At 33.9% G+C, this 20,063-nt stretch overlaps 2 protein-coding genes across 2 annotated transcripts; one reads left to right on the top strand and one right to left on the bottom strand.

Annotated features, from left to right (window-relative positions):
• Positions 1-157: 157 nt before the first annotated feature.
• Positions 158-9,508, top strand: LOC132565581 (coenzyme Q-binding protein COQ10 homolog B, mitochondrial-like). The gene is made up of 5 exons (XM_060230225.1): positions 158-249; positions 2,515-2,775; positions 3,408-3,600; positions 6,055-6,156; positions 6,371-9,508. The coding sequence occupies exons 1-5, from the start codon at positions 170-172 to the stop codon at positions 6,533-6,535; spliced, it is 801 nt and encodes a 266-aa protein (XP_060086208.1). The 5' UTR covers positions 158-169; the 3' UTR covers positions 6,536-9,508.
• A 1,929-nt stretch (positions 9,509-11,437) lies between these two features.
• Positions 11,438-19,246, bottom strand: LOC132565554 (gem-associated protein 2-like). Its single transcript, XM_060230202.1, has 8 exons — positions 19,067-19,246; positions 18,137-18,218; positions 16,986-17,075; positions 16,552-16,611; positions 15,994-16,149; positions 15,588-15,656; positions 12,563-12,673; positions 11,438-12,250 (listed from the first exon to the last, which is right to left on the bottom strand). The coding sequence occupies exons 1-8, from the start codon at positions 19,192-19,194 to the stop codon at positions 12,152-12,154; spliced, it is 795 nt and encodes a 264-aa protein (XP_060086185.1). The 5' UTR covers positions 19,195-19,246; the 3' UTR covers positions 11,438-12,151.
• Positions 19,247-20,063: the final 817 nt, after the last annotated feature.

The following is a 20,063-nucleotide window of genomic DNA, read 5'->3' on the forward strand; positions in this document are numbered from 1 at the left end:
TTGATATATTATACCAAACTTTAAGTTTGCAACTACTAAACTATATTTTCTGAAAGAATCATTTTCAAAGTAAATTGCACTAAATTCCGTTTATTCCCGGAAAAATAAATTATTCCAATTGTCTAGGTCAAGGTGAAGGTCGTAAGCGTCATGGTGTCCTGAGAACAAAATGATCCGACATGTATCTCGCCAAAGGGAACCATTCCAACGGTGTTTGTTCGCGTATCACAAAAAATCCAAAAAGGAAAGGTAAAGTTAATTTCCAGACATCCAATAGAACATTGTGAGGGATCGAATTTTCATAGTTTCATTCAAATATATTGAATAACAGGCAGCACATAGTGTCGCTGTACTGTCAGTTCAGTAACCTCAGCGGTGCATACGTAACGTTTACCATTTTCATCAGATTTGCTTTTGAAGTAAATTTACCAAGCAAAATCATCCATTTGATGAAATAGACAATTGTAACACGGTTGTAAAAGAATGAGAAAGATATTCGATCGATGTTGTTGTTTTTCTTAAAAGCTCTGAAAATGAAAGTAGATTATTTAAGTCCAAAATTATATGTTTTAAATCTGGAAATGGTGCTAATTTGTGGCATATTGATCCAGCCTAATATTAAGAATTAAATACTTTAAAGATCTATCTCATAACTTACATTTGGAGGACAATTTAACCAATCTAACAATTAATTGGTAGCAGGTCTTAACATGAAAGTTGAAGACAACCAAAAATGTTTTGCATTAATTGTGTAACAGTATTCATTTACTTTTTCAAGTTTTCTTCGACTCATCAACACACATTTTTCACACTTTGATGTACAGATGTCTGATGCATATAGATTGAGGGACCAGAATTCTGTCCAATAAATCAAAATCTGATGACCATTAGACTTTGGTTCTGTCCATGAAAATGTCAAATGACTGATGGCTACCAGATTTTTGTCCATTTGTCCATGAAAATTTCAGATAACTGATGACCACAGACTATGCTTCTGTCCATGAAAATGTCAAATGATTGATAGCCACCAGACTTTTGTCCATGAAAATTTCAGATGAATGATGACCACAGACTAAGCTGCTGTCCATGAAAATGTCAAATGACTGATAGCCACCAGACGTTTTTCCATGAAAATTTCAGATGAATGATGACCACAGACTAAGCTGCTGTCCATGAAAATTTCAGATGACTGATGACCACAGACTATGCTTCTGTCCATGAAAATGTCAAATGACTGATAGCCACCAGACTTTTGTCCATTTGTCAATGAAAATTTCTGATGAATGATGACCACAGACAACACTGCTGTCCATGAAAATGTCAAATGACTGATAGCCACCAGACTTTTGTCCATGAAAATTTCAGATGAATTATGACCACAGACTATGCTGCTGTCCATGAAAATTTCATATGACTGATGACCACAGACTATGCTTCTGTCCATGAAAATGTCAAATGACTGATAGCCACCAGACTTTTGTCCATTCGTCCATGAAAATGTCAGATGACTGATGACCACAAGGTTTAGCTTCTGTCCATGAAAATGTCAAACGACTGATTGCCACAGACTAAATTAACGACTAGTATACTAGCTATTTTTTAATTTATGAAGATTTATCTGAGTCCATTTTCACATCTATAGCCATTGGCGATTGGTTGACTTAGATTTTCATACTGTGAAGATATTGTTTTTAAACATACAAGAATAAGAAAAGTACTCTTACTTTAAATATAATATTAATATTGCATGTGTACCACACTTAGTCTCTTCCATTCAGACCAGGTATTAAAGCACAATCCCATAGAAATTCATCACAATAGAGATAATTTTTGTATCATTTACAAACAGCAACACTAATCAATACTGATATTAGCAATATAAATTCTACTTATTTTTCCTTAAATCTTAAGTGAAATTTCACCAAAAGTGCTGTTCAATTAATAACCATTGGTCTATCTGGTAAAAAACTGATATCTGGTAATAAACCCAATAACAGTGATAATGTTTTTTTCAGAAAAAATGCCAGCAAATGTATAATAAGCCTCCACCCCTTTGAGTCAGTAAATGTTTCGTCATTGGCTAGGGTTTATTAGAAGATGAGTACTGTAAATCCAGCATAAAGCCACTCTAGCCTGTGTTTTATGTGTTGATATTATCATGTTTAACCATTTCACTCTGTCTTTGTTATCATTTTTTAATGTACATCAAAAAGATATTAAACATGAAATTTCAAATGATTTAGATTCACAAAGACATATGATGTATTTCAATTGTATCTGGGTTAAATGTAACTTAGTGTACCTGTACAGAATTTAGACTTGGTTCTAATCATGTTGGTCGACAATTGTAAATATATATTTCTGACTCCACAAACTAAGTTTTGGCTCTTGGGTTTGAAGGATAAGTCTATTTCCATATCTGTGATTTGACTGAAATTGCCAAGGGTTATTCAAGGATTGACTGACAGCTCTGAGTTTGGGATCATATTATACCAGACTGATTGATTATTTCAGGTGCTGTGGATTACTTAGTACTTTTCATTATAATCTAAACAATAACACAACTGGTAGCGATTCAAAAACACCCTGTCATCAAGTGCAGATCCAGAGAAGTCTTGTGACTGTTCCGAAAATCATCAACTCCACAGAGGATGTGTCACATAGACAACTCCAGCAAGTATATCAACAGCAAAGTCGAGAGTTCTTCTCCGTACCTGGTATACCAGGTATTGTCTCTGACACAAGGAAGGAATATTCAGAGAGGAGAGTTTTAGGGTTTGTGTTATTTACTCTTTGATCAGTCTTAAAATTGTAGTTATAACTTTTAAAATGAAATGACAGAAATAAACAAACAAACAAAAAAAAACAGAATTCTACTCTCAAGGCATGATCATTTCTCATTAAGATTTAAAAAGAAAAAAAAATGGTTGATCATAAAAATAGCAGGCCAAATATCAATTTGTTGTAGTATCATTCAACACCTCTTCTGAAATAAAGCTGGTTCATTGTTGATGAATAAAAGGCTACTTCTGCTGGCAACAGACTTTTAATGACAACACTGTATCACATTTATTTGTCATTCAGCCCATGTCTGGTAATATGCTTGCCCATATTTATATGCTGTTTTGTGTTTAACTTATGATAAGTAGATGGTGAAAGGCTGATATTTCATTTTGAAGCCAACCTCCTGATTGTGAGTCCATGGGTGATGTGCTGACAGTATGGGTTTTTTGAAAAATAATAGGATATTTTCGTACATCACAATTTAAGTGCTCTTTTTTGTACATAGCATTCCTGCATTTGTTAAATGAATTGATAAAATTTTCAGTAAATATCCTCCATTAAAACGCTTCTGAAGGAAACTTACCTAAAACGATTTTTACCAAAATATCCCTGATTTATTGCAGGTACACAATGGAACAAATGTACCAGATTGTATCTGAAGTTGAGCATTACCCAGAATTTGTACCTTGGTGTAAGAAGTCTTCAGTGACAGGCAGACGACCAAGCCAGCTGAAGTGTAATCTTGAGATAGGGTTCCCTCCCCTGTTGGAGAGGTACACCTCAATAGTGACCCTAGCAAAACCACGATTGGTCAAAGTAAGTGAGGAGAAATATTCTGGACATTTGTGTTTTTTGGAGATATACTTTTAAGGCCAGAAGTGTATAATATTGGTTGTGTACTGAACAAAATCAGATCCAGAAAACATGGAGCCCAATTTTTGTGGTATTTAAAAAAAATAACAATTTCATGGACACCTGATTTTGTGGATAAATATGTAACCAGCAGAAAAAACAACAGAGTCTCTGCTTCTATCTTCAGTTCAATTCTTCTTTAATTTTAATTACAGACGAAAGGCATTTGTCTGCAATATATTAAAAAACATAGCATTCAATAGAAACACAGATAATAACACACCTTTAACAAATTAGAATATAAGAATGAGAATGATTAACATTTTGACCATCATCATGAAATTACATTAATGGTCACATCTCACATATGATTACATAAACATTCGTCGTAAGTTACACAGTTACAACAGTGTGTATTAACATGACCTATGTCAACAGTAATCAGAACAGTGTTAACAAAATAACTCACCCTAAGTAAGGTAGACGAGACATAATAGCATAATCCGTCTTAGCTTCACAATAAATCTTGCTGAGATGAACACCTGAGATGGACAAACAATCTTTTTCATTAGAAACTTACAATATATGAAGAATACAAGAATAAAATTCAGTAACTTCCGAGATTGGAACCTCGGCTACGAGAATTAGAAATCATCTCAAATTACAGCATCACAACCTTATCCATTACACTATCGCAGGCGTTATTAAATAGTAATGAAGTGAACACACTGATTAACACTTACAATGTAATTACATATATGTAGATACAGGTGAAATATTAATCAATAGCAGTGATCACAAATACATCAAGTTGTGTTAACACATACTTTTCATATTTCAGTTATATTTATACATATCAAATCACAAACAGATATATTACTTTCAAATCAAATTGCTAACTCAGACATTTGAAAACAGGTACTAACCGTCTGTCAGATCTCGAACTGCCAGATCTATCACAAAGAAATTGATTTGAACTGATCGCTGAAATTTGATTGGTTAATGTAGTTTGTTTTATTCCGTGACTAAACTTTAAATCTAAATTACGTACTTGTTGTTGCGTATACTGAGCCTATCCATAGAATATAATACAATTATAACAAAAATAATTAATATCATTGATACACATGTAGTGTTAACCAACATTTTACATTTGTATCACATGGCTGTCATGTGACATAGACAATATCTATATAGCATTATATTGATAAAACATTAGGGAACGAATATCAACAAGGAAATTCAAATGATGTACAATTCACTATGTTACAAATATATTGCAATAAATTTACTTATACCAACATCGACAGTTTGTTGACATATGCATTACTGGATTAAGAGTACATGTGAAATCAATGAAAATGAGTCGAGAAAGTCTCACGGTGATCTAATTTAATACCCTTCATCCTGGCATGGTGCGTCTGTAAACAGTTTAACACTTTTTTGATCTGATTTCAATGAAATTTTGCAGAAACCTCCCCTGGCCTAAGATGAACCAAAATTGTGAGTTATACAGTCCCCACCCCCATGGGCCTGAGGGGCAGGGCAAAAAGGGGTCAGATTGACTCGGATTTCAAAAATCTTTGACACAAGACCCAAATATGGTAGAATCAAATACTCTTCATGAATGAAAGCATCTTAAGGTGCTTTACCAAAATTGTGAATTTCATGGCCCCTGGGATCTCACATTTCCCCATGGGGAGGAGGTAAAATTTACTATATTTCATATAGGAAAACTAGACTTTTGGGCATAATTTGTTTAATTTCTGTTGGAAATATTTCAAACTTGGTTAGAATAATGAGTGAAGGGTGATGGCCTGATGGTATGCCCATTTTGATCCCGACTGACCCCCAGGGGCTGATAAGCAGGGCCAAAAAGGGTCAAATTGACTTAAATTTCAGAAATCTTCTTCTGAAGACCCAGATATGGTATAATCAACTGCTATTCATGAATGGGAGCATCTTGAGTCTCACATTTCTTTCCGGAGAGGAATATGTATTTTTTAGACTACACTGTAATTTTCATAGAAAAACTGTATTTTTGACCATAACGTTGGAAAATAAGAATTATCAGTATAGGATGACAGTTTTTATGGTATGCATGTATTGACACTAGCTTTCTATATTCAGCGTCACAATTTCTATTTCATGACACTTGATAACTATCCTTTAACCTTTATGTTCAATATTGCTTATCTCAAGCCAATAGGCCTCTTGTTAAAAATTTTGGATTATTTTTGTGGTCATTTCATTTTCTGAAGATGATACTAAGATCTGACCAGGATTTCCTTTTAATTGTTTAAATGAATAAATATATTGCAATGAACAAAAGCTACATTTAATATAAAATCTTTATGAATTGGATGTTAATTTTCAAGTGAGCAGTTTAAATTTCATGTCAATATTCTTTGCTTCCAGTCGGAGTGTACTGATGGTGTATTGTTTAACCATCTTTTGACAATATGGAAGTTCAGCCCAGGTATCCCAGGCAATCCCAACTCATGTACCCTGGATTTTTCTGTAAGTACTCCACTCATATTTCTGAAAGGGAAATGAATATGCATGAATGATGTGCTTGGTCTTGCAAATACTTCAGTTGCAAATAATGCACTGACTGATGAACTGAATTCAAGTGTGAAACAGTTTGAGGCACACTGGCGGTAGGGGATGATGTCTGTCATATTGGGAAAAGATATGAATTCATCATAGCTGTTTTTTTTTTTTTTACTCTTAGGTTTCATTTGAGTTCCGGTCTGCACTGTACTCCAACGCATCCCATATGTTCTTTGACCAGGTGGTCAAGCAGATGGTGATGTCCTTCCTCAAGAGAGCAAGATCACTGCATGGTCCAGCATCCATAAGGGACCAGAAACCACAAATCCTCAAGTACAAGGATTGACAAAGGCTAAACATTAGGGCTGAATATTTGAAAATAGTATTAGAACATTTTCCCATTCCTGGCTATTCTGCTGGGCATTCTAATGGTGGTGCAAAACAAGAATATCATTTATTGCTTATCACTGAGACACTTAAGAACATAATTGTGTTTGACAGACAAAATAGTTGTACATCAGTGTTACTGGCTACTTGTTTGTGTATTTAAATATCTTTGTATCTTTTCAGGCATAATTTTCAGGTTGCCATTTATCATGCACCTGTGTATCATTATGTGCATCTAGACTCAGATACACAGATATACAAAGTAGTTACTGTTACCAATATATACCACAGTATATATCATGGGTTTAAAATCGATCATGGTGTCTTGTTAATCCTGTTTAGAGCCCCTCTAAGGTAGGTCTGTACTAGAAATAAATAGGAGGGAGACTAGGGTAGAGGGTGACTTTAGGGCTATCCCAAAGGTAAATAATTAAGGATGGAAAGTGCTTTTCTTTTTCTGAATATTTCAGTAATTTTTGGCCTGGTTACCCTTATGTTATTATAAATTTATTGTAAATATCCTTACAGTAAAGATCTTGAAAAATCCTTTTATGAACAGGAATTTACCACTTTAAAGGACAGTTCCCTTGATGATCTGTTTTTCGTACAAATATTCCTAGATCAGACTCAACAAAAAGGAAACTTATAGTCAACACATCATACATAAATGGTCAGACTAAGTCTCTGCTTCAGAAAAAAAATTGAACATTTAAAAAAGAGAGGAAAAACACAAAAGGTTTCATTTTGCAAAAAAAATGAAACCGACTATAAATCCCTCAAAAAGAACAACTCTTACAGTAATGTATGCAGTTTTTGGATGTAATGGTACAGAGATTCTCTGGTGAAAAAGTGTAACATGTATAGATAAACCAACACAATTATATATGAGAGGATGATGAAGGTCTGCAACTTGGAAATGAAAAGCTTAACTACAGCTTTAACGCAGGGTTTCATGAGATCCAGTTTTTCTAGTATACTAGCACACTTGAAGTGTAAAAAGAACTTGACTGTGATATCTTATTTTTGTTAGCCAGTGTCTTCAGACTTTTTTTGGTAAAAATTCCATCTTAAATATTGATATGCAATTTTAAGAATACCATGATGAGACAGGATGACATAACAATGTTAAGATTTAGTTTAGTTTTTTGAGTGCATTGACAAGCTGGCAAAATGAGGGTAAAAGCCTATTTTAAGTAAAGTTTGCCATTCAAAATATTTCAAAATTAAGATGATGAAAACCACTGGAAGAGTGTTTATATGAAATATATTTATGCTTCAAAATCTGATATAGTTTTAAACTAATATTCAAAAGATTCTTTTGATTTCCATGACTGAAAATGTATATTTTAGTCAGATTGTTTGTTTTTAATATTTCCCGGTTATTAAATGTTTTATGTGTGTGTCAATGTTAACAGATCAAATGAATGGTCGTGTGTTGTCAAGCAGAGAGCTGTGCCATGGGTCATGTCAGCAATTGTTTGTGTTATGTCGAAATGAGAGATACATAAGTTTCCCTCTGTTTTAAAAATTCACTTTTAACATTATTACACTAATTTCACTACAAAGTAAATACCTAGCAAACATTTCTACTACTAATGAAAATCTCAGAAAGTATGTATGCTGTTATACATGGACACTAATACATAGACAGGCACGAAATTTTATAACTGTGAACCAGTCCAAAACAGAAATACAGTGAAATATAAGTCCCACAAAATTAAAGAATGTTCAAGCTATGTAATAAATGTCTGGGTTTATACGTTTGGAATATAGTCCAAAAATTTGAAATGGTATGAAATAAATGCACAGCATGGTAAGACTTGCATTGCATTTAGAATTGTAGAAGTATTGTTACTAAATCATTTTAACATACCTCAGTCTATGTTTTTCTCTGTTGCGTAATCAAGATGATTAAGAAAATTTATGCAGACATAATTATTTGTGTCATTGTAATTGACATATTCATTGAAATTGTGATGATACAATGATAGGTAATTTATTGAACTTCAGGAATGACTGTTTTGCAATAGCTGAATACCCAAACAAGAACTTTGAATTGCTGCGTGGTACTGTTATGAACCAGCATAAGGCTGCTTAAAACATAGCATGTTTAGAGTATGTAAGAGAAATATTGTCGTAGTAGATTGTTATCCATGATATCGTGGGATGTATGAAAAGCTGTGTGAAAGTAATGAAGTGAAACATAATGTGGAGCACCTTTCTTGTAAATGTGTAGTTTTGAAGGAACTAAAATGGCCATCATGGTATCTAGAGCAATTTAAAAAAAAAAAAACAAAAAAAAAAAAACAAACCAAAAAAAAAAAAACCTGGAAACTTCTAAGTTAAAGAGAATAGATTTAATCTTAGTACCGATATATCAGATATATCAGGACACCTGATGGATCAAAACCAATTGTTTTTATCTACACATGGATTTTTTTTCTTGCTTTTACTAAAATATCAGTTTTATCATTTGAGAATGTTTCCCTCAATATTGAATCTATATTCACTGTAGCATATGATAAAAGAAAGACAGAGTTTTTAAGTAATAGAATCCAGGGTTCAAATGAAGTATGGATTGATATACACTTTCTGTGTCCTCATTCCATGAAACATTTTGGGAGTGTAATTTTTCAATATTTTCTCCACCACACTTTGATTTTGGTATGGATTTTCACAGACAGACAGTAGGCAATGTTTCATGCTCCTTTATTTGTAATCTACTTTGTCTCAAACTATTTAAACAAAAGTGTTTGTTGTGGCTGGTGCCAAAGTGCTTATCATAGTAACTGACAGTTCTTTTTTATGCTTTGTTAGTCTAGTGTTAAAAATAGGAATATTTTGTAAACATGTCACATTTGCATATAAACAAAAAAGTTCTTAATATGAAAAAACATGAATCTGGAAAGAAATAAATCATTTGTTTTCTTGATTTTTGTGTGTTTTTTTTTTTTTATTTCAATCCGATCCACTACTGTTTTTTAACATTATCTATTTGCCAATATGACTATCCATTAAGAGGTAAACCTTGTTATCTAAGCTTTTGTTAGGATTATTTCTGATTGTTTTCATTGTAACAAAATCCAAATTTTATTGTATAAACATGTATTTGAATAGGGTTTAACATACATTTCTGCCATTTCCTATATTCTTGTTCCAAAATCTATAAAATTATGAAAATGAAGTGCAAATTGATTAACAAGAGATCCGAGAGGGATCTTGGCACCTACCATTGTTTAATCTTTGTATGCTCTTTGAAAGTTGGATGTTTTCCTTTCATTTCTCTTCTCTCCTGTTTTTGCTCTTAATGATAAGACAAGTGAACATTCCTTTGCAGAAATAGCGATGATAATCTTTACCTGCCAAATCCAAAATGGCCACCTGGAAGCCATTTTTCTTCTGATCAGTCCCAAAATCAAATGAGAACAAGGAGAGACCAAAGGGACCATACAAATTAAATTTAAAAGATATCCATGCAGTACTTCTAGGGACCAAGAGGAGCCTACATATGAAAATTGAGAAAGATCTATCCAGAACTTCTCAAGAAATAGCAATAACACACTTTCAAAGTCAAGATCCAAGATGGCCGCCTTTCGGCTTTTTTGTGTTTCTGATCAGACCCGAAATTAAATGGGCACAACAAAGGACAAAGGGGAACCTACCTATGAAATTTGAGAAAGATCCATTCAGTAACTCTCAAGAAATAGCAATAACAATCTTCATTGATGTCAGCCATTTCATTTTTCTGTTCAGACCCAATATCATACTGGCACAACTAGGGACCAAGGGGAACTTACATATGCAATTTAAGAAAAATCCATCCCATACTTCTCAAGAAATAGCAATAACAACCTTTTCTAGACAAATTCAAGGTGGCTGTTTGTCAGCCTCTTTGTTTTTCTGATCAGTCCCAAAATTACATGGGCACAACAAGAGACCAGGAGGGAACCTACATATGAAATTTGAGAGAGATCAACTCAGTACCTCTCAAGAAATAGCAATAACAAGCTTTATTGAAAAAATCCAAGATGGCTGACTGTCAGCCATTTTGGTTTTTAGATCAGTCCCAAAATCACACGGGCACAACAAGGGACCAAGGGGAACCTACATATGCAATTTAAGGAAGATGAATCCAGGACTTCTCAAGAAATAACGATAACAAAAATTGTTTACAGATGGACAGACAACAGATGCAAGGACTGACCATTGATGCAGAGCGATTTGAATAACCCACCATCTCATGATGGTAGGCTTAAAACACGAAAATATGTTCCATATCAACCTGTACTGAATATCAACATTCCCAGAAATATGCATTTGTACCAATCTTGGTTTAGAAAAAAATTCAGGAAATTAATGATGTTCAACCAGTTTCTGTTGAGAATGATTGGCTCCCTCCAACTGCATGTGCAGAAAATTCTGCAGTCCTGTGTGTGTTCCAATCTATGGTTCGCATTTCCTTTGCAGGTTTAGTCGATCCAGAAGTTTTAATTGCTTTAGCAAAAGCAACCTATATTAGATACCATGAGGTTATGATCTGGACGAAAACAAATACAAACTACTACTCAGTTGATGCGATACTGAAAAATCTACAAAATTTTCCTGTGGGAATCACTTTTTTATTGATTTTTTATCCAGAAATAAATCTGTTCGCCACATGATATATTGTTCAGTTTATACTTACAAATGGTTTTTGTGTGTACTGTTTTAAGAAAATAAGTGCCAATGCATTGTTCTTTTGAAAAACCATGAAACTTGAGCCCATCAAAAATATGATTTTACAGTCCTGTTAAATGTGTTCTGTCTATGAGACTGTAACTTACAATTCTTACTGGTTTTATGTCATAACTCAAAGACTTGATGAATAAGTATGCTTTTATTTAACATAAAATACATTTTTTCCTAAAACTGAGTTCAACTTTTCTATTATAAAATATCATGATATACACTTCCATGTTAAAATGCACATAACTTCAACTCTAGATTTACATACAAGAGAAAGCAATCATCCACATACACTTTCCATCATACATGTACAACAAATATTCGATGGACTACATACACAGCAACATTACCAATATGAAGCATTACACAAGTTTCTGAATTTCACACAAACATATAAACTCACAGTCTTTACTGTTCTCGTGGCATACACAGCAATGTCACACTACCTACATTCATAACCACATTTACCAAGTTTTCATACACAATCAAGTTAAATATCCGCATTCCAACACTATACTCCTCATTCTGATAACAGTCTTTTCAATCATCTTCGACTTCATTTCTCTACTATCTGTTGAATCTAAGGTTTTTTCAGTTTGGAACAAAGTTGCATACTCATTATTTGACACAGATATTTTATCCATTCTAACTTAATCCACAACAGTTTCATCCTCTAAAAATGCAACTTAGATACACTTATTACAAATGGAGCACATTTTCCTCAGGAATGGGTGAATTAAATTTTGAAAATTTCTTTCCAGACAACTCTTCAGCATTTCTGTTTGCTGTATTATTTGATGTGGATGAACTGAAACAAAATTCAATAAGCACTTAGATTGTGATGTCGATGTCAAGATACTGCATCAGCTAAATCTGATTGGTCGAAGTAATGTGACACTAAACAGATGAATAGGTTCAGTGGCACCAGATGCGGGTTATCTGCCGAGTCCTGAAAAAAATATATATGATATACATATAATTGAAAATTTTCCATAGAAATCAATGAAAACATTCTCCAGGATGAGATTGTAGATATAAATAATGAAACCACAATTTAATGTAAAACTTAGAACATAAACAAGACCCGAAGAAACAGAGACATTGTCAATTTTTTACTTCACAATGATTGTCTGGACTTTAAAAGCAATCAGAAGATTTCTATCAAGTTCGATTTAGATTGTCTTAAGTTTCCCCGCTCATGGATCAATCATGATATTGAAAACCAAGTGATGGAGAGGGGTATCAGAATCCAAGAACTCACCAGAGTAGCTCTCAGATTGGCTGCCCCTCTCGCTAGGGAACGAAGAAGTGAACAGGCTTCAGGTATCAAAGGTTTCTGTAGGCAGGCTAGCAGGGCATAGAACCAACAACCCTGAAAAGTAGAACATGTAAAAAGTGTAAAACACATCCCTGTATGGCACTCAAAGCAAAGTGTAGATCTAGCATCCTTGAAACACACCACCAATGTTACAACCCATATCCTGTAACGCAATCAATGTTATCATTCAGAGTAAAATAAAGAGTCAAAATCCTTTTAACATCACTGCACTGAACAACAATACATGTATATATGTTTAACCCATGTGTAAGTGAATGTAAAGGGTCTTATTTAAATGCTAATAAGAAAATGCAACTACATATTATCTATGAAGACTGCCAAGGTTCATGAAGAACATCTGTCTACAAGAGGCCAAAGGAGCATTCTGGTCACCTGAGTTCTATAAAAGCTGTTCTTTGCAGTGTTAAATATATTTCATAGAAATCATCTTGTTCACAGAGCAAGATGTACTAGGAAGGAGTAATGATGAATATCCTAGGGTTCGAACTAGGGACCTTTGGTTTCTAGCTGGACACTGCTCCACTAAAGAGAAATTCCCAATAACAGACGCTAGTAAGGTGACATGTTCTCTTCAACTCCTTCACAAAGTCTTTGAACCCAAAGACAACAACAACTCAGGTTCAATATCTGCAAGGAAACATCTCAGTCTCTTATAGCTTCTACCCTTATAGTGGTCAACGGCACTAAATCTGTAATAGGAAGGAGAAATGAAAAATAGTCAACCAATACTGGGGTTAGATCAAGAGAATATTCTTAAACCAAGAAAGACCTCCATATCGGGGCCAAAAATTGGAAAAAGGACATATGGCAATAACTTTTACAAAAATTGTTGAATCCAAACATTGTTCAAAAACAAGAGGCCCAGGTAGCCTGTATCGCTCATTTGGATCTTTATGACCAACAGTACTATATCTGTGCATATGTTTCACAGTAGATGCTTAAAGCAATATGACAAATTACTCCATATGGGTTCTGTCCCTTAGTAGTCAGCCCCCTCATCTGTGCAATGTTGAATTGAGACTTTCCTATGATGTTTCCAGTTAAATATAATTGATAGCTTTCTTTTAAATCAAGGAAAGAAGATGGTCAAACAATATAGCAGAAAAATTCTTTGTTATAGCTGGACGGATGACCCAGGACAGCAGAAGCTTACTTGCCCTTTTGATCATTGTTTACAAACACAGATACAACATATTTGAGACTTGCACAAGTCAACAATATATAGCAACAATTAAATATAAAGACAGGAAAAATTAATGTACATGTAATTATAAACCATAATCATAACTCAAAACCAATAATAAAACGTTTCATGCATATCTTTAGTGATGTCACCATGGTCAGTTAAGCCCTGGTTACTGGAGATATACTGATAACAGTTTACTGTAGGCCCATAAACACTGCATAGCAAATGGGATCAACTTAGAATTTCTTATTGATTTATGCTGTAATTATGAAGAATCTTAAATCAAAATGAAACTCTTGCAATTCTCTTTCCGATCATGTTTTCTGTATTTCAATGCTGTGAACAGAACATACGTAATTGGCTAACATGTAGTTTTTCACATTACTTAGCTCAAGCCTCTCAGACCTCCAGGGGGCTTGGCCTAATCTATTTTTTGGAATAGTGTGACATCACTGTGAAAGGTCTTTATAACTTATTCCAAATTATGCCAAGAAAATTCACAGCCATATATCTTTCTTTAATAAGTCATTGGAAGGTTCTACATATTTGTATATAAGCCTTTGTGAAACTTCCACTGGCCAAATATGATAGCCTTTGGTCAATCAGAAGTTGTTAATGATTTTGCCAAATCTAACCCCAGTGACCTTAAATATTTTCATGGGTCAAGCTATTTTTTCATACACCATAAAGGGAACCTTTTGGCCAAATATCATGATTTAAGGTCTTTTGGTTAAGCAGAAGTTGTTCAAAGGTTTAACGCAATTGACCGTTGTGACCTTGAATATGGGTCAAGGTCATTTCTTTTCCCAAATATTATTGGGCATCATTGAGAACCTAATTTGGCATAATATCACTATTCTAGATATTTAGTTAGTCAGAAAAAGTCGTTTAAAGGTTTGTTAACACATTTGACATCTGTGACCTTGAATATGGGTCAAGGTGATTTCTTTTTGCAAACTTTCTTGGACTTCATAAAAGGAACATACTGGCCAAATATAATGATTCTAGGCTTTTCGATATTTCAGAAGAAATTGTTTAAACATTTTAACACATTTGACCACTGTGACCTTGAAGATTGGTCAAGGTCATTTCTTTTAGCAAACTTTGTAGAACACCATAAGAGGAACATAGTAGCCTTATATAATGATTCTAGGCCTTCCGGTGTTTTGGAAGAAGTCGTTTAAAAGTTTTAAAACATTTGACCTCTGTGATCTTGAATATGGGTTAAGGTCATTTTTCCTTTTTTGTAAACTTTGTTGGGCTTCATCAAAGGACCCTTCCAGCTAAATATGATAACTCTACGCCTTTCGGTATTTCAGAAGAAGTTATGTAAATGAAAAGCTGACGGACACAGGACAGATGGACGACGGACGCCGCACTATAGCATAAACATAGTTTCACCTCATGGCTTTAGAGTCTACCAAGTTTCAAAAGGACCATGCATAAAGATAATTTATCAATGAATGTCCGTCAGCTGTAGTGTTATAGAACTTGTATCCCTCTGTTGATAATTTTACTATTGTTTTACATTTTATTAACAGTAAAGGTCTTTTAAAGACATGCCTGTTTTTGATGGTGGAGAAAGCCAGAGTTCTAGCAGAAAAACCACTGACCTGCGTCCAGTACCTTGTGACTGCCCCACGAAAGTCTTGAACCCATGACCCACAGTTGGAAGGCTAGTAATAAAGATGGATGCCTACTCAACCACCTACCTCTATGATGCTGAACATGAGGTCAGATAAATTTACATTAGATACAAACCTGTCTTTCTGTAAATCCAGTGGCCTCAAACCAGTTAACATGATACTCCAGCACTTTGACAAGAACAGACTGTCAACAAAAGACAACAATATAAATCTAACTACTTTTTGTTAATTCAAATACATACAGATACTGTATTTATCCTTCAAATTCAATCAGGTTCCACAATATTTCTTCTTCCATAGTCATGGCGTGGCCTAGTTTCAAGACAATGAATAGGTTTTGTTTAAGATTCAACAGAGTAGCAATATCTATATATCTAGTCTTGCTACCAGACATTGGTTTATTGTCAGATAAAAGAGCTTACCGGTATATCTTTTTAAGGAATGATTCACATCAAATATTTTTGGAATTGAATCACACAATGACCACAATAAAACAAGCTTCAGGCACCAGCATCATTCACCTGATCCATTGCCATGACGATGCTGAGGAAAGGAAGTGTCCCCGTCTCTGTCTGATCTTCACCTTCCTCTAACACCACTTCCTGTGGCCTTGACCCTGGTGGTTGCAGTCTCCCAAAACACAAACGACACCAACCCTCAACATCATTGCCTGCAGGCTGCCATACAAAATATTAAAAAATTGACAGATATGCTTTCATGTAAGTTCACCGATACTTTGGTGTGATCATCTTTATCTAACATCGAATGCAAGCAAGGTTAGAAAGCTAAGAATTCTATACTTAATTGAACACTTAATTACAAACTGATGTATCAGTGATCATGGCCTATGAGAAAACCAATGGTCTCATTAAAGAAGGAAAATAATACATATACAAATGTATTTCCAGAACTTTCAGTATGGGCTTGGGTTACCTATAAAATGGTATAAGACAAGAATTTACAAAACACAAATACAGAACTTCATCACACATATATTCAATAAGATCTTCTCCCATTATACTGGAGATTTACTGCATATCAACCAGAGTAGTTTAATTCCATGGATAGATCAAACATACCAATGTCTTTTGTTCAACAATGGAATGCTTTTTCCGAAGAGCCTTTTGTCTTGCCAAGTTCTGAAAATTATTTTTTTAAAAGGTTAAATGGGACATACAACATTAAATGCATTTGAAATCATGAGTGTCATGTTAACAATGTTACTCAGTTCATTACTGGTCCTATGTGGTACTCTATCTTACCTGTACACAATAAATTCTGAACTTCATTTCTACTATCTAATTCATTCTCAAAAGTTATGGTTTTTTGTCATTCAGATTGGCAACAAAATAAATATTCATTACACGCATTTTTCATGATTTTGTGGCAACAAAAGACAAAAAGAACTTGTATAAAAAATTGTATGTAAAACATTCATAGCTATTTCTTCAAAAACTTTTAAAACGTTCATTCACTGATTAGTGAAAAAGTTTTACAAAGTAAAAGCGTTTACCTGTCTCAGATGTGCAAAGTTAGCAACTTGAGTACGTTGCCAAGCCAGGTCAAAAGCGAACCCTCTAGGAGCAGGCAGACAGCTTGTCGCCTATTAATGTTATAAACAAAGTTGTTTGTTTTACACTGATATCTATATTAAACAGTCAAATTAGTTGTGTTACAGGAAAAGTTTTCCTAAATCACTGACATTTCATGAGCCAGTATGTATTGTATATCACACACTATATCACTCTCTACCAATTTTTGATAATATTAACATGTAGCTATTTCTTAAGATGCCATATGAAACTTTTTGATACTTAGATATATCAGCCCCAAAATTTAAATCAACTAAGTTGTCTGAAGGGAATATTATGACACGGCTTCCAGCTACTCTGATATACTGTTCAAATGATGTGTGCAAAAGAAATAGAAAGATTATTTCACATCCAGAGGATAAGAACCCATGTCAACCACTTCAAAGAGAATTTTGAGTAGAGTGACTTGTTGCTATAACTTTCCATAAACAATTAAGAATGAAATTTTGTTTGTTTTTTGAGGTACAGATGACACCACTGAAGAAACAATATAATTGAACAGTTTGAATTTGAAATGTAACATTTATTACATTTCCAACTTCAGGTACATTACATATATCAAACAAAGAGAAGTCATATCATTGTCATTGACAATGTACATTGTATGAATATCGAGTTTGACAAGGAGTAGGGCATAATTCAATACAAAATGAAAATTCCTGAGTAACATCTTTGTCATTTGTGTGTATGTATCTTTATACTTTGTCTTTAAGTTCTATCCTTAAGCTGAAAAAATTGATGTTTGTGAACTACACATTTGACAGCATAGTTGACAGTGTCATCAGTTAAAAACATCATTAATCTTTTTAGATTTTATTTAGCCAATTGATATGGTGCTTCTCTAGTGTACAACAGTGCTATGTCCAGATATCTTGAGTAGATTGAAATTAAGAATTAAAAAGAATGAAACTAAAGAGCATCCAACATCAAATTCAAAGTCAATCAGAAGAATTGTATCTATACACCTTTTTCTGAATCTAGAATTTTATATTCAATTGTTACTTGTACAATGTTCCTATAAGCTTAAAAATCACTGACACAATATTATTGATGTTAGTTTTATGTGACTAACCTGATTTATAAGAACAGTTTGACGAAATCTTGCCTGATCCACTTGAGCAACCACTACTTTTGGACAGCCTTTAGCTTCCTGTCTGGAGAAAATAACAAAACAATAGAAATATTGTAATCGATGAAATTTATGTTGTGTGCTATTGGTGATTCTATAACTATTTACATCATCCAAAGTATTCTGATGCAGGCGGTCATGATGGCGCAGTGGTAACACACTCACCTTTCACCCAGCCATCCAGGGTTTGATTTCCGTAACTGACATGAAAAGATAAGGGTCACCTGTAACTTGTTTCACAATTGTTGTAAAATAAATAAATGGTAGATATAAGAAGGTGTTTCCAGAATGTTAAAATAATTCAAACAATCAATTAAAGTTTGTGTCAGGCTATAAAAATAAATGAAAACAGACATAACTTAAGAGAGATATTATGCCAATAGCTGTTATACAGGACTTGGAATAATTAAGGGATGGAGACTTCTTCTTAAGGAAGAGTATTCCAGGATTTAAAGTACATGGTTTAGATTTAACTTTTGATTTAAATTGAAATCTAGAAATCTAGTTTAAAGTCACCAAATATGTAAGATGTTAGTGTGTGTGACGAAGTTTTACTCAGGTAACGAATTATCATACTTATAGACACTGATGGATATGGTGACACGGTTTGAATCCAAAAAGCTTTAATAGTGCCGATATACTCGGTTCCAAAGGAGGCACTCAACGCAGAAGAAATAAAAAAGTATATCATATTGTTTTTCCACTTGTACGAACAGGATTAAATATTGTGATTTGTCAAACATTTTCTTTAAAATTACTGTTTTATTTGATTTCATAAGATTCTTTTCCACACCAATATTTATTGAGATAAAATTTGAAGAAATGATTCCCGGTGGATTCGATAAACCTATCTCTGCAGAATGCTGATTTTACCGGACTCGTTTGAGATATTCGCTGCCCGATGTCGGAGGTACGTCGAGATCAAATTCATCTCCGAGTTCTTCACCGTCGACCAGAAGAGCAGGTTGCATGAGATCTTCGTCAGAGCTATCGTCCTCCATTATGTTTGGCCTCTATTATCTTGATTAGAGAAACAACAACAACTCAACGAAACCCACACGTTTCCTGAACTTCCGGGAGAAACAAACCAAGGGAAAGAACTCCAGATTACTAATTATTCTACTTTCATTTTGTGAAAAAATTAACCATCACATTGCAAGATTTTTCGTGACACGCAAAAACATACAGAACCTACCACTGACTAGAGATATACTATATACTACAAAATTAGTGGAAATAAACCAATGGTATAACATAAAGGGCAAACTTCAATATTGTGTCATAGTTTGATGCATATATTTAGTAGATACTTAAGTATAATTTTTATCAGACATCATTTAATGAGATCCTAATTTGTCCAAAATGTGTCAAAACTATTCTCATATATAGTATAGTAAGTAATATTGACGGTTTGGTTCAATATTAAAACTGGATCTTAAAAAACAAATTTTTGTTGGATGCGTATTAATGGAATAAATTATCATTGAAGAAATAGCGACAGTATGGACAAGCGAATTGTCAAATTTTCGAGGCAACCTGCCCATTTATCAAGACGCATATATTACACAAATTACATCACATACAAAGAACATAAAACAAATACAAAGTTATAAATCTAAATCGAGAGTGAAGATGTAAATTTAGGTGTCTCGATAATCCCTTCGGCCGATGGACGCCGAAGGCCCATTAAATCCATCCCAAGTTGTTGTATGGAAGATGGTGATTAAAATATCAAAAATGCTTTATATCAGTCTCGGTATGTTTTGCACTGTAGACACTGAGCGTATATGTGATCGCAACGAAAACAATTGCATGTAGTGCAAAACATACCGAGATTACACTTACCCTGTAGACTCATAGTGGTCGTCGA

This window comes from Ylistrum balloti, unplaced genomic scaffold, assembly GCF_031769215.1.
Source record: "Ylistrum balloti isolate Yb309-2 unplaced genomic scaffold, AGI_CSIRO_Ybal_v1 Utg369724, whole genome shotgun sequence".
Classification (NCBI taxonomy): Eukaryota; Metazoa; Mollusca; class Bivalvia; order Pectinida; family Pectinidae; genus Ylistrum; species Ylistrum balloti.